Source organism: Chlorocebus sabaeus, chromosome 10 (assembly GCF_047675955.1).
Source record: "Chlorocebus sabaeus isolate Y175 chromosome 10, mChlSab1.0.hap1, whole genome shotgun sequence".
Classification (NCBI taxonomy): Eukaryota; Metazoa; Chordata; class Mammalia; order Primates; family Cercopithecidae; genus Chlorocebus; species Chlorocebus sabaeus.
Window position 1 is genome coordinate 93241213 of NC_132913.1, and position 24493 is coordinate 93265705.

Below are 24493 nucleotides of genomic sequence, written 5' to 3' on the forward strand. Positions count from 1 at the left end.
TCAGTCCAATCAGGATTCAAATCCTACATCACTTCAATTCTCTGAGCCTCAGTTTCTTTTTGGTGAAAATGGAGAAGATGGTGTTTATTTTGCAGGACTAGATTTCACAGGGAAGGTGACATCAGAGGAGGCAGGTAAAGCCTCCCATGCGATCGCACACAGGCAGCAGGTGTTCAGTGTGTTCATTCCTTTCCCCCTGCTCTTCTTCTCCCTTCCTTGAGCTTTCCCTGGTCTGAGTCATTCCTTCATGATGTCCCTGGTTCTAATCAGGCCTCTCTCAGTGACAGGCGCTTTGCAGCTCAGCATCTCTCTGACTGATGTCTACTGCTAATTCCTTAAATTTACATATCATCTTTCTTCCCTGGAGCTCATAGCACTTAACAGACAAGTGGGGCACAAATGATTTAACGAAGTGAAATCCAGAGGCCTGCTTGTCTGGAGATTCTGCAAACTAGTGGATTAGCTCAGATGTCAGCACTGAATTATGATCCTTCAGCTGCTCGTGCTAAGCATGCCACTAGCATTAACTCCCCGGTCTTGCAATGGTCCCTTAAATCATGCATACAGATTGTCATTTTATTGTGAGAGGGAGAGGAGAGGCGAGGGGGCTACCTGGGGGGCGGTCACTGGAAGGGGCAGACTGTGAAACCTTTGGCCTGGCTGTGCCTGGAGTTTTAGTAACAGGATGAGTAAATAGAACAGACCCAGATACAATCCACTCAGCCCAGTTCTTCACACCTCCGCACACATCTTACTTACCAAATTCTAACCATGATGCCATGATTTCCCTGCCACTTAAGAATGTAAATTCACACAAGTGATAGTATTTCTGCCAAACAATTTTCAGGCAGCAAGTGGGTCTTATTTGCGAAACTGTGAAGGAAGAAGGCTGAATAATAAATCTCTAAAATCTGGTTTCCTTTATATATGAGCTGGCAACAGTAAGGGCTCAGAAATTACCGGGAGCGTGGGAGCATTTGAAGGGTTCTCACTGGTGTCTCGGTGCTTCCACAAGCCACCTTGTCATTACTGGTGCACCTCACCTTTGAAAGGGGCTGTTGGCTTGGGAGGGTAGAAGGAGTTGTGAAGGGATTATATCGAAGGGATTATGAGAAGCTAGCTGATTCTCCTGTCCTCATTTCCAATGTATAGCCTCATATCATTCTTAACCATGTATTTATCATTCTCCATTCATCCATTCATTCATAGAAACAAAATTTTCTTGAGGAGTGGCATATATATAGCACTGTCTAGGGGTACAGAGAAGAAGCAGTGTTAAACCTTATTATTTGTGAGACCAGCATTTACAATATAACTGGGGTAATAAGACACACAAAAAAACCAGTTAAATTATAACGCCAGGCAGTGAGTGATTACCTGCTGAAATCCATGGAAAATGGCCTGAAGTCCTTTTAAAAACAAGGTAAAATCAGCAGTACAGTCAGTAAATGCTAGAGTCGTTGAGAAAAGAAGGGGATTAATGTTGCGTGTGCCAGAATCGTTAGGAGAAGAACTAGCCAAAGAGACGGGGTAGGTGGAGTGGTTCGAGGAGTGGAGAATTACAGCTAAGAGGAGAAAAAGCAGCAATGGACCCAGTGGGGAAGCCAGTTTGCCTCAAACAGAGTGTGATTGATTGCAAGGACTTGGGGCAAGCTACCTGCAGAGCAGCTGAAATAAAGAACTTATTGCATGAAGGTGGAAAACCTGCAGTCAGGTCTGGGCTCTGCCCTTGCAGTCGCATCTCTACCTTGGACAAATCACTTTAACCTTTCTGAGCCTGTTTCTTCATCAGGTGCAAAGTAAGGTTAGTAAGTCCTAGCTCACAATAATATAGAAAGGATGAAATGAAATATTGCATGTAAATGTGCTTGTAACCTGTAAAGCATTATGCAAGAATGAGCTTTAATTATTATCATTAACAGCAGTAATAGTAAGATCTGATAGGGGAAGCACAGGTTTAAAAGATCTTTGAGGGTCTGATATGGCATTGGTGTATCCTCCCTCAGCAGACACCATTATTAATTCTCTTCTGTAGACAGCTGCCTTTTAGTTATCTGTGCTGATTTTGGCCTCGCAGAGGTCACACCTTGTGGGGTATGTAGACAGACATGGCTTTGGATGGTTGAGGAGGCACAAACTGGAATCCCACATACCCCTACTAAACTGGTCTCATTTGACTTCAGGGGAGCATAGCTTCTGAAACACTAATCCCAGATAGTCTAACAGGAAGGGACTTAGGGGAGCAGGGAGGTGGGTGAGGCAGCTGGGGAGCCGAGAAGGGAAGAGCTGTTTCTGGGCCACTGATGGGAGGTCCAGCACAGGCTCAGCGCTCACCTAGACAGGTGAGGTCAGCAAGATTAATAATAGCAAAGCAGTGGTCCAGGGACTATTTCATTGATTCTAGGCTCTAGAATCCTAGCCCATCTACTGTGACAAGTCCAGGATGTTCACATTCCCTGTGGTGTAAGAAAGCTGTGTGCACCTGTCCCAGGTTAACATGACCTCACACTAACATGATCCTAAGGCATCTGACATGCCCATGTTCCATGCTGCACATGTGGTAGAAAAGTGGCCCTGACATCTTGCAGACGTATTCAGCCTCAGATGCCCCTATGTTTCAGGGCCAAAAAGAGGTAGTGAGATTTCCTCACCAAATGCCACCTTGTTCTCTGTACAAGTGGCCAGAACGGTCCTGTACAAGTTGGATTTGAAGGTGCAGGTCACACCTGTGTTCTGTAAGGCATGTAGTCTGCCAACAACAACAAGAACTCGGTCTTCCACATGAGTGTCTGATGAATTTGAAACCAATCAGCCAAAAGGCCATTCTCTAAACATTTGGATTGGTAAACCCTTAATTTCCCAGAACACGTATATTCTCTGCTAAACACACAGCCTTTGTTAATGATAATGACAGCACCTTTATCATTGGAGCCATATGTGTCTGGCTGTCTGAGAAAGGCCAAGTTCAAACCTCCCTGAATCACCCCTTTCAGCTCCCACCCCCTGTTCTGCTTGAAGGTGACACTGGGCTTCCGAGTCACAATCACTAGAGCCCAAGCATCATCTAGGAGCACTGATGGAGACAGAAGGTTTTACATGTCAGCCATTTGGACAGTACCCAGCCAAGATGGCCAGGGCTGGAAGCATCAACCACCTGGTCATAGTCACCCTCCAATCTAGCAGCCACCTCACCCCCTATAATCTGTTCCCTTGTAATTCAGTCCATCAGATTTGCACTGGCCCTTTGGGTGAGTTAATGATGAATAAGATGTGGGTCTGGCCTTGCAGAATCTAGAGGGAGAAGAAGGGCACATGCACGACTAGCCAAGACGTAAGGCGGCCGTGCTGGGTGCTCCATGTGAAAGAGATGGAAAGGAAATGATACCTGGAAATAGGCAGGAGGGACCGATTTGACTTAGAGACTCAAGAAAGGGCTTTAAGAAGACACAGCATTTGAATTAAGGCTCTGCAGGAGCCTTAAGAAAGGGTCACAGAGCCTGGAGAACAAGGACATGAATAAACCAAAGACACCAAAACTCAGTCCTAACTTTCCCCTGGAGAGGCCACAGCAGCACACTGGTGTCTTTCCCAAGTGTTTATCAAGAACCTCTGTTTGGGTTTGTTTCCGCCAGATGACAGGAATTTCTTGCGGCTGCAGAGTGACAGCCGGAGAGAGGGCCAGTATGCGCGGCTCATCAGCCCCCCGGTCCACCTGCCCCGAAGCCCGGTGTGCATGGAGTTCCAGTACCAGGCCACGGGCGGCCGCGGGGTGGCGCTGCAGGTGGTGCGGGAAGCCAGCCAGGAGAGCAAGCTGCTGTGGGTCATCCGCGAGGACCAGGGCGGCGAGTGGAAGCACGGGCGGATCATCCTGCCCAGCTACGACATGGAGTACCAGGTGGGGTGAGCAAAAAGGGAATCTTGTGATCCGTATTTCAGTATTTCAAAGGGCCGAGCCCATTCATCATTAGGGAACGCGGTTAAGCGCTACTGTTTTCATTGTGTTTCTCACGTTGCCATGGCAACTGAATGACACTCTTATTTGTTATTCAGAATATGCCTATCTCTACACCCAGACTTGGTTCTTTGTTCCTCCTGTTGCCTTTTCTATTGCTGAAATCTCCAACAAATGTTTCTCCTCTCCATTTTATTTTAGATTGCAATCAGGTAAGCTGACAAAGGGACACAGAAGCCAGGGAAATAAACACAAACAAACACTCCACACACAAGAAAAGAGGTCTGTGGAGCCCCTTCAGATCTGGGGAGGAAATAGGATAATCTCCCAGACCTGTCCCAGGGAGTGTGAACACAGGAAGGGGAACGGGTGCTGTTCGCGCTCAGCGGCCAGCAGACGTGAGAGGCTCCTGAGTGAGTGCTCTCTCTCTCTCACCAGCTCCCGGGATGGAGTTCTGTTATCTCTGCCCCACAGACCAGGAGACTGAGGCACAGATGGGTATGTTCAGCCGTGGTTGCAACTTGGGTAGGAGTAGACACACTGTGGAAGAGGTGACTGAGAACCAGCCAAAGCATTAACCTTCTCCTCCCCAGACGAGGAGCAGCAACAGATGGCTGGTGCCGCAACCAACTGCTCACCCAGCTTGCCAGAGGACATGTGCTAGTTTGCAGAGAGGAACCTAGGGAGGGCGAGCATGAGGAATGATTGAAGACCACAGAGCCCAGGGGCTTCTGTGTACAGCCTGCAGTCCCTGCCTCTTGAGGTTACAAGGCATCCTGAGACCCTCCCCATCCCCATCTGGGTCCCCACTTACTCGCCTGAGAGCATTGTATTGTAACTACCTGTTTGCATTTGTGTCTCAGCCACTAGATGGGTGAGCTTCTCTGGACAGAGATCTTGTCTTAATAGGCTTTGTTACTATCCTTGTGTCCAGCGCACAGTAGGTGCTCAGTAAACGGCTGGTGTAAAAATAAATTCTTTTCCTCCGAGTTGTAATAATGAAGACCTAAGGCAATTTATAATAAGAAGCACGAATCCAAACCTATGTGCTGTATTTCTCACATTACCCCCACCCACTCGTATCTTCTGAGTTTTCAAATACCTGGATTGGGCATTTGAAAGATTTATGAGACAGGAACCTTGAAAATAGCGAGGGAAGTTTCAACCCCCCTTTCAATATTCTCTGATTATGGCCCTTTTAATCAATACATTCTAGTTACTGGACAACAATATCCACTACCTTGTTATATTTTCTTGCCCCCTTAAATATGCATTTGATTTGAACAAACTCATTTTAAATTAAGATTTCAAGAGCTGTAGCCATGTGGTCAACAGATGTGTACCAGGTGCAATCACACACACACACACACACACACACACACACACCACGCTTTAAGCTGCAGCTAACAGAAACTTGGAAATCTTTGCACTGTTTGGACTAAGAGACTCAGTTAACCATGGCTCTTATTCTTCCGGCTTCCAGATTGTGTTCGAGGGAGTAATAGGGAAAGGACGTTCGGGAGAGATTGCCATTGATGACATTCGGATAAGCACTGATGTCCCACTGGAGAACTGCATGGGTATGTGAACATCTGTCTCTTCGTGGCTCTTTCACATAAGGCACCAAGGGCTGGGATAAGCAAGAGGAGGCAGGACACCATTTTCCAATGCAGTCGTTACCCAGTGGGTGGGGCAGCAACAGTCTCTGCAGGAGGTAAGGTGTGGGTGTAGTTGTGTCTTATGCTGGGTTCAGGGTGGGGGGTGGTGTGAGTGAGGGGAAGGCTTAGATCCCTGTTCCCAATCAGAAATAGACGTGCACTAAGTACATGGAGGTTCAGGGTGCCAAGACCCCATCAGCAAACCCCAGCTTTTCGCAAAGAAAATGCTAGAGGATGAAAGCAACTGCCAGTCAAAATTATATGCTGGAAAGGTTTGATGGATTTAATGGAAGCCTTCACTGGTGAGCAAAAATAGTACATATGTTATGTAAGAGTGATAACACAATTACCTGAGTAGCTCTTTTACATGAATGAATTGCAGAGCAAACTGTGGCATCTGAAGTAAGATTTCAGATTTTTCTTTAAAAAGAATGCCTCTAATGCCCAAGATTCCAAAGTTGTTGTAGGATTAGATATTTCAGGCCAGGTGACTGGCACGAGAAGGAGATCATAACCATCATCTTGGTCAAAAGCACCTGCGCAGGCAGTCCACCTGAGATGTACACATTTTCTTCAGGGTCTCCTGCTGCAGATGAGGTTACCCTGACTGTGTCCCTTCAGAGCCGTGGACATTCCCCAAACCAAGAGGGGAACCCTGAGAAGGTGTGGGGGCTGCTTTCAGTCAGCAGAGTGGCTGCAGTAACTCACCAACTGCCTTTCTTGGCACACGAGCCCGGGCATGTGTGTGCTTGATGATGTCAGAAGCACCTGGGACCACCCCAGTCCCTCTGGGCAACTCTCAGGCCCCAGGCATCTAAAAGTAATCCAGGCTCTGAGAAAGTAATCAGCAGTAAGTGACTGGTTACAATGCTTTTGGGACCCATTTCTCTCTGAAGGACTTTTTGTTCCAAAGCAACTTTGAGAATCCCACCCTGCCCCCGCCCCCCCCCCCCACCCCATGGTGATGATGTGTTAGAGCCAGCCTAGAACATGTGGAAGATGTGGGGCACTCTCCATGGAGTGGTACAAAAAAACCTAGTGCAGTCATCTTTATAATATTCATCCAATTATTCACCCTAAATTCACCCAATTATTTCTTCCCTTTAACTAAGTCCAATTTTTTGTTTGTTTTTTTCAGAACCCATCTCAGCTTTTGCAGGTGAGAATTTTAAAGGTAAAAAAAAAAATTATTTTTTGCATGCTTTTTCCTTCCCCCTTGTGGTGTGAATTTGGTGGGGGGAGTCAACCTCCAAATTTGTCAAATCTCGCAGGAGAAAAGAGACGCCACACCTTCCTGCCACTAGATGGCACTAGCAACACCTGTAGACGCGTGAAAGGGGATTGAGATCCTCACTGTCTCTTGTTTAATTAAAGTTTAGAAACCTATTAATAGAGACAAATCGGTTGCAGATAAACCTTTCAGCCTTGCATTGTCCAACGGGGAGCAATGAGGCTGAAAATGCAGGAGTGGTGAGAAAGCAGACACTGTGGGAAGACTGAACCAAAAAAAGAAAAAAATTCAGTATAAATTAAAAGTGAAATGAGGTGGCAATGATTTATCTTAGCCTGAAGATGGTTTCTTTCCAGTTCCAGGGTACCAAGGCAGCAGTCTCAGTTAACCCTCAGTGAGGCACGGTGGCAGGCCGCTTGTGAGGGAAGGAAGTTAGGAAAGAGACACAGAAGTGGTAGCCTTAGGAGGAAGAATTGCCAGATTTAGGACCTGGTGTGCAGTCAAGGGAATAAGGAGGTGCATTCGATGACTGGAGCTAGAGCACTTTAAATGCAGGACTGAAAATCGGAAAGGATGTGTTCTCCCCCAAGAAAGCAAAGAGAGCAGAGCAAAGTGAGAAGAATTGGGGATGCTTGCCTCATCCAGGTTAAAAAGAAAAAAAAGGCCTCCAGCCTTGGGGGATGGCAATGTCGTTTGTGCTGTTACAATGCAGCAGATTTTACATTTTTCCCTCTTTGCAGTCCTATTAGCTGACACTGCTGAAGTTCCCACACTGGTTTCTAATGCCAAACATTTAGGAGCCACTCTAAATGCATCACTGCAGTTGGCTTGAGTGTAAAAGCACACACAGAAACACCCTCACTGAATGATGGGGGTTCTTCATGACTTGTTTGATGCCAGCAATTGTGAGGATTGCTGTGCCCTCTTTGTACTGGCTGGGCTTACCCCCACAAGTGGCAGCATTGCAGAGATAAGGGCAGCCATTTTTATATCTGACGTCTAGACTAGTTATCTTCAGTCTCATTAATCTGTCCAGCTCTGGGCTAGGAAGAGATGAATTCCTGGTTTGCCACCTAGATGTACTCCCTGACTCCAAATCATCTCACCCAATTTGCCACTCATCAGCTCTAAGACAGCCGGTGAGGAACAAAGCTGCAGACGACAGGGGAATGACAGACCGACATAGAATATATTTCCTTTCTTACCCTTCCTCGCGTCCCTGAACCCCACGCCCACTCCCTGTCCCACAGTTCTAAAAGTATTAAGAGTGTTCATGTGCATACACTGGTGCTCTCTAGGGGTGAGGTTTATGTTAATGTAAATCCAAAGTACTGGAAGGAAAGCTGAGAGCCAAACTGAACGACTTGGATTACAGTCGAATTCGAGTTCTAACCTTCAGGACCCAAGGTAATGCTTATGTTGGTGAAGTGAAACCTGTGGATGTTGTTTCACCTGACTCTCTTTGGGTTGTGGAGACTCACAGCTCCCAGAAAGGCTGGGTAAAGACGTGCCAGTAGCTGCTGCAGACACTGTTTTGTGTGCACACCGTGTCGGGCCATGACTGACAAGTACAGTGGTTAAGTGCTAAGTGTTTCACTTCTGTAAGAGAATAAGCAGACCAGGGCACGTGCACTCTCCTTGAAACTGTGCTTACCATGAGGCTTCACAGGCCAGTCATGCTCTCTTGTAAAAAATATATACATAAAATCTCATCTGAGCGGCAGGGCTCATTTAGCCAAAATAAACACAGGGCTTAGTAACTTGAAGGTAAGAATTTCCAGGGTGCTCCTGGTGGGCCACTTTGAGGCTAAGCAAAGGCAGTGCACAAGTTGCATGGATTGAGCCATGGCTTTCGTCCTGGAGGATGGCAAGCATCTTTGGGAAGAAGAAACCAAGGCTTGGGGAGCAGAGACTTGGCCAATGGACACAGTAAAGAGCAGAATCTGAACTGGGAATGGAGAATTTCATTCACCTTGGCACGTTTTACACGGAGATCTGAATTGGTAACCAGATGAATCTAGTGCCATGGGTATCTCCTTTCTGGCTGAGCCCCGTTTGACCATAGCATGCAACTCTGTGCCAGCAAAGTTTTCTGTTTGAGAGAGGAGGGGACTGTGTGTTCCATCTAACCTAGTGACTCATATACTATTCCTCTTATGGTCAGGACAGCAGGAGTCCTCTCTTGATCAGGGCATAAAATCAGCCTTTTCCCTCAAAAAATGGAAACAGATAAATCAGGTTTGGGCAGGCAAGGTATAGAAAGTTGATGTTGAAACACTACCAACCATAGCATTTACATTGTTAGTACGTTTTTCAAATTGGAGTGTTTTTCTTTTCCTTTATAAATTAGTCATGCAACAGAAGTAATCTCATTTTTTAGGAGCAATCAGTGTATAGGAAAATCTTTATGGAAATACAGTAAAAGTGGCCTTTGGACCTGCAGTTATTAGATGGTCTCGATCTTTTGTATTTTGAAGTATCTTTCATTTTCCGCCTCTTACTGATTTCTTGCCATGCAATAATTTTTTAAATTTAAATCATCCTGTGTTTTCTGCTGTGTGTGTATATATATACACACACATATATATATACATACACACACACACACACACACATTGTATACCAGGATGTGAGTCAGTAATGAAGAAAAAGCTTGGAAGAAAAAGAGATCTGTGTTGAGAAGAGAGAAAGAGAAGACAGAATGAATAAACTGTGTTGTCATGTGATTTTTTAAAAAGACCCTTTTTTGTGGTTGTTATGAGTCACATTTTAAACAATGTAGCCTGGGTGTGCATTCTTTTCTTTTCTTTTCTTTTTTAAAGCAGTGGCTATAAACATGGTGCCGTCATGTATCTTTTTCTAGGATTTGAGCTTCAACAAATGAAAAACCGTGTGTATAGAGGGGAAAAAAGAATCGAAAAGTGGTGTAATTAAGGTGATGGATATTTCCTCTTACCCAATACTTTCTTTTTTCAATAAAAGAAAAAAGAACAATACAGAAGCCAGTAAAAATATATAAAGCCCATAAATCAGAGTTCTGGGGTTGTTGACCAGGTGGTTATTTTTAGCAGCTCACCTTGGAGGCAAGAGTTTTTGTTCGTGTTAGAGGCTGTGGGATCTGAGCAAAGCAGGGGCAGAGAAACGATCTGATGCCCTACCTGTGAGAGACTCATGGAAATCCCAGCTGGGTGCACCTGTGGAAGGTGGTTGTCAGAGGGAAGGATTCAGAATGACTGTCTTACGCTAGTGAATGCTAAAAGGAACATCAGTGTCTCCTGTTTTGGCTGGGAATGTGGGATTTATGACTCAAACCATTCCTGAGGTCCAGGGCCCCATTTCTTGGGTCTACCTAGGTGCCTTTCTGCAGTCCTCCACAGTTCTCATCCAGACAAAACCAGGAGAAAGTGCACATCCACAGCTGTCTCTTGGGCATAGAGGGGAGCAGTATTAAGAGAGGCCCATTTTGGAGTAATGCTGGCTGGCATTTGACTCTATTCTTCAGGCTTTAAGTTCTGTTTCTTTGGTGCCAACTGGCCGATCTCTGCATTTTGCACCGTCATCTCTCCTTTCCCATTCCCACCCTCACCCTCTATTGCCTGCCTCCCAAGGCTTTGTCTGCCAGGGTAAGGTCCCCCATCCCAGGGCCTGGCCTCATATTCCCTTTCTCCCTGGACTCCCTTCCTCCCATGCCTCCTTCTCCTAAAAGCACTTCTGAGATGCAGAGAGGGTTAAATGTTTTGCACATAACCGTCTGATGAAAAGCAGAGAAGTGTTCCTAACCCCTGCTAGGGTTCCAGATAGGCAGCTGTAGTATGTGAATACTCCTCCTTGCCCCCACCCCCTTATGTCTCCAGCTGCCAGATTAAGGCTAGGTGTTGCGGAACAAGAAAGCATGGAGATCAGATGTGTGAAGCGGGTAACTGCTTGGTGGTCATCCTTCCCCGGGGGACACGGAGGTGTTCTTTGTGAGGTTCGCTGGAGCATGCTGCCTCTCCTGCTACAGAGGCCTGACACGTCCCCTCTCCATCAGTTTACCACTCATGTAAACAACTGTCAAGGCCAGCTTATCTAGGGGTGGAAGAAAATGTTTTTTTACCAACGTTTCCCTCCAAGAACACAGGGACAAGATTCAGTTTACAGAAAGTAGCATCAGTGCCACCAAAGAGTGTAAAGCGTCCGAGACTTCAGCCAGTCAGAGATCTGAATTCTGAGGCATTTAAAAATGCCTCTAGATGTGGGAGCAATCCACATGGTTTCTGCCAATTTACTGAAAACATCCCGGCGCCTCCCGCCACACCATGCTTATAGGCAGATGGAAAGAGTCATTTCTCAGGGATGCCTTTGTTCTTGTGCGTCTTTTTTCCAAACACACCAGAGGGCGTGACCACATTCTTCTACTATCTTCTGTAAACTTATCTAGAGGAGCCAACCTTTTTCTGTTTGTTTAATCTCACAAATTAAATAAACCTTTTATCTGAAATGTTCCTTCACCAGCACTTCATTTTTAACCTGTACAGAAAGGACTGTGCAGACAGGCCAGTCCTGAAACAATTCTGACATGCAGTGAGCCTTTTTTGAAAGAGAGGGAGAGAAGGCTTACCCTTGGTGTCTTTCAAAACACTTCTTTTGGAAACCTGGGTGACTCCCCCAGGTCCAAATGACATTTCATAAATGCAGCTATAGTATATGCTTTCTCATTTCAGTGATTCCGTGAGAAACTGACTTGACTGAGACACACCAATCCTCAGACAGGTTCAGACAGAAATAGGAGGCAGAAAGGAAGAGGACTGTTTCCTCTTCCCTCCCTACTTGGTTAGAGCAAGGAATCTGCAAACTTGTTCTGTAAAAGGCCAGACAGTAAATATCTTGGGTTTTACAGGACATACAGTCTCTGTTGCAAGTACTCAGCTCTGCCATTGTGGCATAAAAGCATCCATAAGCAATATGTAAACAAATGAGGGTGTCTGTTCCAACAAAACTTGATTTACACAAACAGGCAGTGGGCTGGATTTGGCCCACAGGCCACAGTGAGCTGACCCCTGGGTTAGATCACAGGCTGGGATTTTGTCCACCTGGTTCCAGCTGTGACTCTGCCACTTGCTAGCAGTGTACAGGTCCTCGGAGGACCCTGGGCCATTTCTTGGGTTTCACTGAGTGCTGCTCTGCCCTTCTCCACAATTATCCTCCAAGTGAAACCAGGAGAAAATCGCTCGTCCTCTCAAGCTCTCAGGTCTCCCTTTGGAGGGTCATGAGGAATAAACAAAATGGTTCATGTGAAGCCCATAGAAGGAAATGTCCACTCAGGGTAGCCGTTGTTACAGACATGTTTCCCAATTGCATATTAATTCAGTAACCATATTTGCAGATAGGAGTGACAGGAGCACTACCTCATGTGTAATTGTTTTTCTTATTTTCTCCCATGCCTGGTTTCTCAAACTTTAGTGTTTTCTCAAAATTCAAATTTTTTGTGTTTGCATTGCTTTTCTCTAGGGGACTCAGAACTTTTACAGATGGGAGCCTGTGCAACCTTGCAAATGCACTTGGAGTTGAGTTATTGACTATTTAAATATCTGTTTCTCATTATCTCACACAATGGGAAAACTTTATAGAGACTTTGGGGTGGGAATTAATGAAAAATAGTTCCGGAATTGAAAGCATTTTCTTTCCAGTTGAAAAAAGACATTGAGTAAGCGGTGGAAATTAGATCAATCAAAGGGAAACTTCAGGTCAACAGATCAACCAACTCCAGGCAAGGTTGAATTCTCACCTACACTTTCACCCACCTAGCCCAGGCTCTTTTTTGTCAAGCAATGGCTCGATCACCCCAGATGGCTGAAGGGGCAAGTGAAGCTAAAATTGCACAACTCAACAATTCGGGCATCTGGTGCAGGTGACATCCGCCTAAAGTGGGCGCCTTTTTCTAATTTCCCATCGAGGTGCCGTATGAGCTAGCAAAATCTATAGCACTTTCTGAAAATAACTCTCCAGGGAAGTACCAGTAGGTCATCAACATTTTCCAGGGAGTCGGAACACTGGTCCACATATATTCCTCTATGCCATCCATCCATTTATCCATCCACCTATCCATTCATCCGTCCATCTGGCATTCATTGGATTGCTGCTGTTATCTGGGAAGGTGCTTTGGGTGTGAATTTAACCCCTATTGATTTATCATCTTCCTTTTCTCTGGTTGGCAAACCACAGCCTCATTAGCATACAGCCTCAGAGAGGCTAGAACAGAGCCAGATTCTAAACCAGTACACTCCACCTGCCTTTGGAGTTGAGTCTCTTTAGCTGGTGAATGTTCTGAGAAACTTTTAAACCCAACTGCAAGTCAACCAAGAGTTGCTTGTAGGGGATCAGGAAGGGGTTGCTAGTCGTATCCTCTCTTTTCTAACATTAACGTTATTTCTAACCTTTCAACATTAAAAGCATGAATTCACATAGTACTATTTTTCATTTCTCCAAACAAATGCCCAAAGAAAATGTTTAAGGAGCCAGTATAATGTCCCCCAAATAGATTTTTGTCACTAAAGTGTTCTACATGTTGATAATTTCAAGGGAGAGAAGGATAGGTAGAGAAGGGGAAGAGGGTCTTACCTGAAGTGGAATTTGTCTTTCAAGTAGAGCAGGATTCTGAGAGACTGTGTCTGTGTCTCTGATTCTAAATACGCAATCCATGTACTAGGATTTCACCTTGCTTAGCAGGTGCCCTAGATTCTCTCCTTTGTGCCCTAACACTGTCTCTTATCATAAGAAATACTGTAAGAGGAGCATGAAGACTTCCTTCTTCTCCAGCCTGAGCACTTTAAGCCATGGGTGGTGTATTTTGTGTTGGAAACCAGCATTTTGGCTGAAGGAAAGCAGACTTTTGAACAAAGATGATGTAGTCATGGAGGGAATGTGGGTAGTTGTGACCATGGTCTGCTTGACAAAAATTTGTGCTCCAACCTTTGTGGTCTGGTCAGGTACTTCTTCGGAGGGAAAGCTAATCCCTAGGGATTTATCACCTCCCTTTTCTTGATGGGTGAGCTGCAGCCTCATTAGAGGATGGCCTTCACTATGGAACCACATGAAAATCAGAGACAAACCCCAGGATACCCTTTGGGGAGAGGAGGGATGTCTCTGAGGAACTCCGGGGACATCCCTTAACACTTGAATGTTTCCTGTGCATTTTTGTGAGCTCATGTCGAAAATCCAGCAGCAGGATGGTTGCCAGGCAGCAGATCTTCTTAGTGACCTGAATAATGAGTTGACACCAGTTCACTGTGACTTGCAAGCTGGCCATTTCAAGAAACCATTTCCAGCACCTCGCTTTCTCTTCCTCTCTCATTCTATGCATAATTTCCACCATGGCCACAAATATGAGAGAGAGAGGCCTTTCTCTGCTATGGTAATGAAACTAATAAAAGACAGAATTAGTTTGGGGACAAAGACAAAGAGGGTAGGCAATAAGGTGGGAGAAGATGAAGATGTAGAAAGGGACATTCAAGGGATCCTGGGATTTCTGGGGTCATTTCTACCCCAGGGGATGTGGATGTGGCTGTCAAAGTGTGTACAGAGCAACACATCCTTGTCAAAGCTCTGCCAATGTTGTGGGACTTCTGGTCACCCAAGCAGTACCAATGAACCTGCACCCTAGCAGAAGGGGATTCCAACAGCAGGAGAAAGCAGTGATTAAGAGCTAGGAAGCTGAGGAGGCTTTGGAATATTTTCCAAGAAAAATGTTCTCATTTTTCTATCACTTCTGAGAAGACATTAGAAGGTCTGACCCACCTCTCACCTATTCCCCAAATCAAAGAGAAGAGTTCTGATGTTCAGGCTGCAGGAATTAGAGAACGCCAACTCAGAAATAGGAGTCTTAGCCTCAGTTCAGTGTTTGATTCACCAAGCATTTATTGAGTGCCTTCTTTGTATAAACCCTTAGGTATGGATGACAGCAAATTCCTCATGATGAGAGTAAGTTCCTCTGCTTAAGGAGCTCTGAATCTCAGGGTGGGTAGTGGAAGGAGGCATGAAAATATAAATGCATCTTGAGCAGAGGGGGACCTCCAATGCATGAAGGAGCCAGCAGCACTTCCCACCCATGGCTCCCCCTCCTGGGGCACCCCATGAGTGGAGAGGATGCATCTTTCTGGCTTAACACAAGCAGCTAGGGAGGCATTTTTCATAGGAGAAGCATATATCATTTTTCAGAAGTAAAGATCATGTCTGGTTTTAGCAAGCTCAAAAACTCCTAGTCCCTTTCTGGGCCAGATTCTCATCTGATGTAAATCTTTGGGAGAATCAAGTTGTAACACTGCTTTGCATCGAGTGGGACTCCAGCCAGTCTTTCCCCAGAGTTACCCTGGGCTTAAATCTACTACATAATCTCCATGGCAACCAGCGGCGGCCAGTGAACGTGGTTGCCTTCTAAATACTCTGCCAGCTTCTCTTCCCTGCTCTGTCTTTTCTGTCATTAAGAATGATCTCCCTCCCTCTGTCTCACTCACTCTCGCTCTCACATACCCTCTGTTATTTTGTGCCCACATTTTTTTTGTTGCAATTCCCTTCCAATCTGCTTTTAAAAATCCTCCATCCAATTAAAAAGATGAGGATGCATTAGTCATGACTTAACAGTGGTGATTGACCTGTTTAGGCAAGACCAGGCTAATTTCAATGGGCACAGAAGCCTTGGCAAGCCAAAGTGGAATTTACCTTCAAGTCTAGCCAGCCTAATTAATACATTGTTGCTGAGAATGCTGGCCAGCCAGACCAAATATGGTGTTTCCACCACTCAGGAAATCTGCCTCACTGAATCCCAGAAGTCATGTCAGCATCATTTACTTGTATGTATTTGTGTATGTGTATGTGTGTGTGAGAGAGAGAGAGGGAGATGGAGGGAGAGAGAATTATAATGCTTCCATATATTATAAAGTAATTGTGGTTAAATAGAAAGAAAAGAGATGTGTAATCCTACCATTCTTGGTTGAATCCCATACTTACTATTTAACTAGCTGTATAACCACTTAATTTAACCTCTCTCCGCCTCTGTTTCCTCATCTGTAAAATGGGTCTGACAGTAGCTACCTCCCAAGGGGGTAAGTAGGAAATAATGCAATCGTTGAGAAGTGCTTGGCAGGTGCTAAGGACTGAGTACAACCTTAGTCCCCCATCCCCTTCCCTGTACGTCCCAAAGCATGTGTGTGTTTCTTTCTTTCTTTTTTTTTTAATTAGTCTTTTGATTAGTCTGCATGCTCTCAGCCTAGCAACACTCTTCTGTGTCTCTCCACCAGGGGGCACCCTCCTGCCAGGGACCGAGCCCACAGTGGACACGGTGCCCATGCAGCCCATCCCAGCCTACTGGTATTACGTAATGGCCGCCGGGGGCGCCGTGCTGGTGCTGGTCTCCGTCGCGCTGGCCCTGGTGCTCCACTACCACCGGTTCCGCTATGCGGCCAAGAAGACTGATCACTCCATCACCTACAAAACCTCCCACTACACCAACGGGGCCCCTCTGGCGGTGGAGCCCACCCTAACCATTAAGCTAGAGCAAGACCGTGGCTCGCACTGCTGAGGGCCGAAGCAAGAACAGCACCCAAAACAAACGAGAAAGACTGCAAACACGTTGCCTCGATTTTGCACTTTTTTCTCCTCGCCTAGTTTCTGTGTGAACTCTCAGACATCTCTCTCCCAGGTCCCCAACCCTGAGCACTTAGCAATCCCAACCATCCTCCTTGGGTTCATTTTGGTTTTTGGTTTTTCTTTTTCCTTTTTGTTGATTCCAAACCAACAAACCCAACTCTAATGCTGCATCTTGGACTATCCGAAGAGATCCACCCCCAAGCACTCCACAACTCAAGGCTCAGCTGGTTTTGTTCCAGAGACTGGTTCGCTTGTTTTTTCCCCTTGCCTTATCCCATACCTCCTCTCAGTGGACAGTCTGCCAGGAGACGTGAGGGGAAGCCTGGATCTGTGTGTATGTACATAGTAGATATGTGCGTGTGTGAATAGCTGTCTGTGTGTGGGTGTGTGAGAGAGAGGCTGGTTCATTGTGTGTGTGTTTGTAGGGGGGGCGGGTGAGTGTTCAGAGAGGGCCCCTTTAACTCTTGTGTTACTTCTCCTGGGGTACATTTTACAGGAAAGTAATATACTGTACAAGTTTTGTTTACTTGGAGAAGAGATTGAAGCTTTTTGTTGCCTTATCTAGCTCTGGCTGGGTTTCTGTTGGCTGCCATTATCATCTCCAGGTACCTAAAGAAATAGAGGCCACATGGGATGCAGTGTGGCCTCTCCCATCCCTATCCCCATCCCCAACCCACCTGACCCAAGAGAAGGTTCCCCTAGCACACTCAGACAAGACCCCCTTGTCTTCTGGTGTCTTTGAAATGTCAAGATAACAGCCATTGGGTGTGTGCGGAACCACCTCTCCAGCCCTGAAGCAGATCTGTCTCATGTTGCCTTATAAAAGAGAAGCTCATAATGAATGTTTACCTTTTATCAGTTACGTCCAATCTTGGAATAAGTCATAGAGAATAACAAGTCTGGGACTGATGTAGGAAAAACAGTAGTCTATTTAAGTTGAGAGCAGGAGGAGGTGGATGAGAGAAGGGAGGAGAGGGAAGAACTGAAATGTTGTCTCCTCGCCCAGGGTGGTTATTGGACCCAACCTATGATGGGATTGAGTACGAAGGTTAAAAACTGTATACTTTGGTATTATATTGGTCATTGTAATAGCAGTTGTAAAATATGGGGGAAAAGGGGATCATTTGCTTTCCTTTCATGGTGTTAATGTGTGCCTGAATCTATAGCCACTAAAATGTAAGGCTGTCCACCTGACTTATTTAAATATTATAAGAGAATAGAAAGTAATCAATTTTGAAGTGTACCAATGTGCTGCCCCTTAAAGCATTCATAGCATCTGGCAAATAGGCCCTGGTAGGCTGGCCTGGCGTATCCAGATCTTGCTGCGTTGTCACAGAGAAGGTCTAGTGAAGATGTAACCATTGCTGCTCATGTGTCTTCTTGAAGCAACAAGGGGAACAGGATGTAAAAGAGAAGTTGCTAATGATACTACACAAAGGACGGATTAAATAATGAAGTCAATTTCATTGATAGAAAATGCAAATTTTAAGAATCTCAGTGTACGAGGGCTCAGCCTTGGGAGCATTTATTTTTTACCTTCCTGCTAAAAATCCACTGGGGAGGTATAAAATTCACTCCAAAGAAGTTTGCCTGGGCCAAAAGCCTCCGGGTTCCTTCTGAGAACAAAATACTAATGATTTTTTTTTTTTTTTTTTGGCTGCTTGGGAGAGACTTTCAGCATTCTTTCACAATATCCAGATATGTCCCTTCAGCACACACACTCAACTTTCTCATCTGGTTCGTTTCATCCTCCCGAAAGAATGGTGCTCTCCCACTCTTATTCTATTTCAAAGAGCTACTCAGTCTCAACCACAGCAGCCCTGCCAAGAAAAGACAAGATGAAAGGCTAGAGCATGTGCTACCTTGAGATTTCAAGAAGTGTCCTACCTCAGCTGAAGACGGAGAAAGAAACGGGGAGTGGGGAGGGAATCAGCCCAGGGTACCATGTGATGACTAATATGCCACTCATTAAGGGCTTTTATCTCGGCTGTCCACATCCAGTCATGCATTTGGGGCCAGGCATGCTTGTAAAATGATTGACATTCCTGTAGGCGCCCCATAGAGGTGTGGCATCGAGAAATTATATCTGGAAAATGTAGCCAGTGTAGTGACCGACTGAGTTACCATATACCCTGGTGATTCCCCTTCTGTAACAGAAGATGACAACAACTTTGTGAACTTTCTGTATCTTTATCTGATGCCCCAAGTGGCATCTTTATGTACATGCCTTAGTTGAGAATATGAGACTGCTCTAATCTTTGTGAATCCCTTCACACTTCAGCTGAGGATGTCACCTTCTCTGTCTCTCCCCACCCCACAACCTCTGCCTTTGCTCTGTCTACCCCAGCAATTTTCATAGTGTTATCCAGGTACTATGCTAAAAGGTCAGCTCTTCTGTAAAATGCCATGCTTCGCAGCTTTAAAAAGCAAAATTCTGTATTTCACGGAGGGAGGGAAGGGTCACTCTCTTCTAAGAAAAATAGACTGGACAGGCGAATGCATGCATGCATGTGTTTAGAGTTGCTTCTCAGAAGACAAAGAGATGATAGCAACTATTAAAATACGAATGAATGAATGAATGAATGAATGAATGAATGAATGAGTTGAAGGCCTAGCTTGGGCTGATAAAGCTTTTGCCTTAGTAGAGGTTTTATGTCAACACCTTCAGGAGGGAAGCCGTTATTTCTGGGTTGAACTCCCCTTCCTTGGTATTATGCTAGCAATTGCCATCACTTAGTTCCTGGCGAAGGCAGAAAAAGGAAACAAAAAAATCAGCATTGTCATTGACAAAACTGGATGCTGAAGATAAAGTAAAATTGTCTTTTCCCTTGTCCCACATTTTTGGGATTAAAGCCAGAATTGAATAGGAAATACAGTAATATTTCTGAAGTTGATAGCCTATCTTTAAGAAGACCCTGTCTTTAAAATGAAACTAGCAGGCAAACACCTAAATAATCAAAAATTACCAAAGAACAACAATGAAACAAGAAAATCTAAAGATTTTTACTTCCTATTCTTATTCCTCTCCTTATTACTGTGACACCCCTTGCGTTGCGCAGTTGCCTGTGTGTCAAAATAACTTGTGGACGTTGGAAATTATTTGAAAATGTATTGTGTGGAATGTAATAAAATGATGATATTTTTATACAAACATCTGAGGTTTTTTTTCCCTTTGCCTGTGAGAACAAAGTTGAAATGTAGGCTTTGAGCAAACCAATGCTTCCAAAGTTTACACATCACCTTCTGAGCTACAGGGCATTTCTGTGGGAGGTAGGTGGGTTTTCTCCTTGAGGCTGAATGCCAACTTTTCCTTCTTTTTATTTTTATTACTGCTTGTTAGGATTTTTATCCAATTTGTGCAGCTGAGACAACTTTTATGATTGGTGTGGGATTTTGCAAAAGTTGCTAAGTGCTAAATTGCTAAATGAGATTCCACAAAATTTCTCTTGATGACAAATCCCTGGAGATTAGATTCTACTTTCAAAGGGCTCCGGGGGAGTGGTACCAGCTAAGCTGAATCCTGTACTCAGCTCTGCGGAGACAGATCACTTCCTTTGAAGAAGCAGCAGTGACATCTTACCCCTCACCTACCCAATTATTACTTCCACAGGGATGTGAATCTCCCATTTACGAGCACTTTCCCAGACTAAACGGGAACTTGTAGCATGTTCAGGGCTGAAAGATATTCTAGACTTCATTTTTGAACAGGTAATGAAAATAATTAGATGATGACGGTGGACATGGAGCTTTCAGAGTGGGACATTTTATGAAAGGAACACTATAAAACTTTGAGGAGAGGCACTTGGGGAAACTTACTCAAAAGGCCGGGTCTTTCTTGATGAGCATTTTTCTTTGGTTCTCCTCTTTGGATGGCGACCTACTTATATAAAATATTTCTATCAGAGGGGGACGGGGTTGGGTGGGGTGGGGGAAAATCTAGGAAAGACAACCTCCCAGCAGTTCATGGTTTCTAGATAGTGGTCAAGAAGAGGTCACAGTAATCCTATTTGCAGATAGGATTTCCCACCACCCCTATTCATGGGATTTATCAGAGGCCTTCTGATAACCTGGGAGAACTTCCTCAGGGGTCCGAGAACCATCCTTAAAGGTCCTGAGAAAATGCACATGTTCAGAAGATCCTATTTCTGCCAGAGTCCTGGTTTTCTTCCTATCCAAACCTAGATCCAGAAAGGAGTGCTTTTTACAGCTGTAAAACCTGTCCAAGTGCTGCTAAAAGGAGACAGATTTCCGGTTTTTAGATCTTACTGGAAGTTCTGTTAGTACAGATGGTTCAGTATAGATGTCACTATCTGTCCTTTGCAGGAGAATAAAGTAGAATGTCTGTGATCACAGCATTTTTTGTTTCCCCAGTGACAAGCTCAATTACCCCTTTTGTCTAAACAACATTTGGCTTTCCTCAAAGCCATTTGTTCCCATTAGTAAAGAATGAAATAAAACATCTCAAAAGTGTTTATTTCAAACAAAGACCCAGGCTCAGTCAACATTTCCTTGAGCTGACCTGGGACCAAACTTGCCAGACTGAACTAAATTAGCCATCACTTATGCTTTGTTGGCATTACTGTTTTTGGAGCCACCTTTGGGAGGTTTCCCACCTTGGTTCTAGTCCCAAGACTTATTTTAAGGGTACTTACTCCCCCTAAAAGGGCAAGGACTGTTCTGACTCCAATCTTAGATGTCAAACAGGGCACTGTTACCACCAAACACTCCTCAGTGTGGCATTTCATGTGTAGCCCAAGCGTAAATGTTCAGAAATTGTGTTTCCACAGATCATAAATACCAGATGTCAAGGCCTAGGCTGGTCTGTTTCTGCTCCTACCTGGTTCTTTGTGATGGTTTTAGTGTGTGTTCTCTCTTCACCCACTGCCCTCCTAGCTCAGATAACTGAAGCCCAGCCAAGCTGATGTGGCACAGTGTTTATTTTCCTCACCCGTCTTCACGGCCTCTGCAGTTGTTCTGCACAAATGTGTGGCCTTTCTGTAATCTCTGATGAAAAGAGCTGCATCCTGAAGTTTTGATTTGCCTGCATTGTGGGCTACACATCTGAGCCAAACTGCAGAGCTGTAGGTGAAGGCTTGTTTTTTCTCTTTAATTGTGCAGATCGCTGGGGCTCTCACAGCTGTAATTTGCCTTTCATCCACTTTAGTGACAGCCCAAAGAAAACACAAAACAAATCCAACCAGAGAAAAAGGCGGGGGTGCGGTGAGGGGAACACCAGCTGATGATCTTACAATCAGCAGGGAAAAGAATCACCTTATACAAATAAATTAGCAGCTAGGAATAGTGTAGGATTTAATTAAGCCTGACACAGATCAGGTGCACCACAGTGTGTATCGAGGTCAGATACAATCAGAAACCCACACCCTTAGGGGTCTTCAGGCCACAAGCCTGGGCCAGAGTATGTTTGCCTTGACTGCTTGGAGGTGTTCTGTTTGGACCCAAACCTAAACACTGAAGAGAGACAAGATTTGGGATATCGCCAAGAGCAAAACCTTACTTAGCATGGTATGGAACAGTGGAGAATCTAGCTGCTTCAGTACAACCAAACCGAAGCCATTCTTGCCCCAATCCCGGTGGATAAGGGACCTGGAATCATCTCCTTTCTACTGGGTAAAACAGTTATTCTTGGCCTTTTCTGTCACTGACCCCCGAGAGCCCCCAAAAGCTAAAGTCTCATGGGCATTGGACCAAGAAATAGGAAAAACCACTTGAAGGGTCAACAACAGAGGTACTGGAGGAGGACTGTTATGTGGGAAAACCTCTTTTCTCGGAGTTTCATTGCTTGAGAGCTTACTGATACCGATGATACAGGGAGGTTGCTGGCGGGGGACTTTATAGTAACTGGCTGGGTTTCTTTAACTCACAAACATGCTCAAAAAGTACAATAATACAGAAAAAGCAAAGGTTGATTTCATTGTTGACCAATCCCAGTCACCTCCCCAGAGGTAACTGTGAAGAATGGTTTGAGGAGTATGTGTCCAGGCCTTGTTTTATACCTTTACAAACGTGTGTGTTCATGTTGAGTTATGTGGTTTGGTTAAGCTGGGGTTTAGTTTGGTTTCATTTGGTTTTGTGTAAATGGTAGCATAATGTTTGCTTACTATATTGGATGACTTGCTTCTTTTCATTTGACATCTTGAGAGTAATTCAGTACATACCAATGCACCTACCCCATCCTTTATATCTGCAGCATAGCATTCTATATTGTGTTGATATGCCAGAGTGTATTAACTGCTCCCCTGTTCACGAGCATTCAGATTGTGTCTAGTTTTTTTTTTTTTTTTTTTTTTTTTTTTTTAACTATTATAAACAATACTGCAATGAACATCCTTGAAATTGCTTCTTTGGGCATGTGTTTTACAAAGGATAGAATTTCTGGGTCAAACACATCCGTGTTTTCATTTTAGTAGGTGCTGTAAATGGCTGAGGTTTGCCATTTAAAATGAACCTGTCCCTGCTTGAGAGCACAGCAGAAACTAGTGGACATCCTGGCTGAGAGCCCCTGCCACATTTGCCCAACCCACATGATCTCTATGCCGATCTCTCTTTCTCTACAGTGGGTGTGTTGCTTGCAAGAGAAGACCTTGGGCACTTTTAGCTGAAGAGAATTTTAAACTCAGGGAGTGTTTCTTCAGAACTTTCTTTTTTTAAACTGCCAACTTATGGGGAATATGGACCTGGCTCTAAGTGGCAGCTCCCCAGAGCTGTGGCGGCTGTGTCACTGGAGTTAATTCTGTCCCTGGGTTCAGCAGGCAGAGAGTCCTGTTCTCCATGATTAATGAGTTCCACTTGGTTTCTTCAAAGAGTGCCTGTGCTGTACCTTGTTGTTATATATTTATGTTTTCTACTAAAAAATTTATGTAAAAAATATCCCTTAAGGTCAGTATGCAGTATTGTGCTGCAGACTAAACTATTCCAGCAGCCAGAGGTAAACCTACATGCAAAGAAAAAGTCTCAAATTTGAGAGGCCTTGGACCCCAGGCCCCCACTCTGGCCCTGAGAGGAGCAGACCTTGTGGACTTCCTTCTGAAGAAGTTCGGGGTTGCAATACCCAAAGGAAAGGCACTAGGCAGTGAGGTGGTTTTCTAGTGGGGTGTTTATAGGCATAGGCAAAGCTACTATCCCCCACACAGGCCAGTAGCAAGGAATGGTGGGTGGAGAAGCCCAGAGACCTGTCAGTCCAAACACCATTTCTAGCAAAAGCACTGCCCTCATTTCTATGGTGTGCTAAGAGAAAAGGATCATAATAAAGTGGCTTTGACTTTAAACATAACGGAGTATCTGTGGCTATATAGATCCTGTGTGGGCTTTCTCTGATCTTGCCAAAAATCCAGGGCCATTGCCTCCTGGGCATGAGGCATGAGTATTTAACTCAGGAAAGAAAACAGCACGAGTTGAGATCTGGATGAACTAGAATACATCTCTCTCTCTCTGACACACACGCACACACACACACACACATACACAGTGCCTTGTTTTTTCTCTGTGTAATTGTGCAAAATTAAATCCTTTAAATATCATGAACATTCCCAAAAACAAAGGCTCTGCTCCAGAATTGGAATGATAGTATACCATGCCATGGCTTTCAGCAATACCAGTTTCTTTCTCCAGCAGCAGGACTCATTAACAGGATGCCTGGACTGGACTTCCCCGCAACTTATTAAAGAGCAGCCAGCTCCAGTAATGATGAGTGTGCAGAAAACCTTGAGCCAGAGGCAGTCTTGACCAAAGTCTCATTCTCCAAAGCCTGCTAGTTATTGAAGCTTCATTTAAGCACAAAGAACCTTTTTGTCTCTTTGTGTTTTCTTACTGCCACCCAGGGCCTGCTAGAACAGGAATGAGGATTTCAGGGGCTGGTGTGGGCTTCCCCATGGCTTCTCTAGGGCAGTCCCACAGCTGTCATTGAGAGTGAGATGGTAGTTATTAGGACCTAGATGGGGCCTACATGGATGTGTCAAAGGAGCCCCAGAGATACCTCATTCGCCTTGGCCAACTGTGGTCCAAGAGTGT

The 24493-nt window shown here is 44.9% G+C and overlaps 1 protein-coding gene across 5 annotated transcripts in view; it reads left to right on the top strand.

The window, feature by feature from the left end:
- Nucleotides 1–24493, top strand: part of NRP2 (neuropilin 2) — a 115176-nt gene that overhangs the window by 77538 nt on the left and 13145 nt on the right. For 2 of the 5 annotated variants that reach the window (XM_073019968.1, XM_007965954.3), the window contains exons 13-15: nucleotides 3633–3895; nucleotides 5436–5532; nucleotides 6749–6769. In XM_073019968.1, the coding sequence (XP_072876069.1) occupies nucleotides 3633–3895; nucleotides 5436–5532; nucleotides 6749–6769 (381 nt within the window). Of the gene's footprint in view, nucleotides 1–3632; nucleotides 3896–5435; nucleotides 5533–6748; nucleotides 6785–16116; nucleotides 19617–24493 lie in introns of those variants that run through there. The other 3 variants (XM_007965955.3, XM_007965956.3, XM_007965953.3) reach the window with 3 other exon arrangements.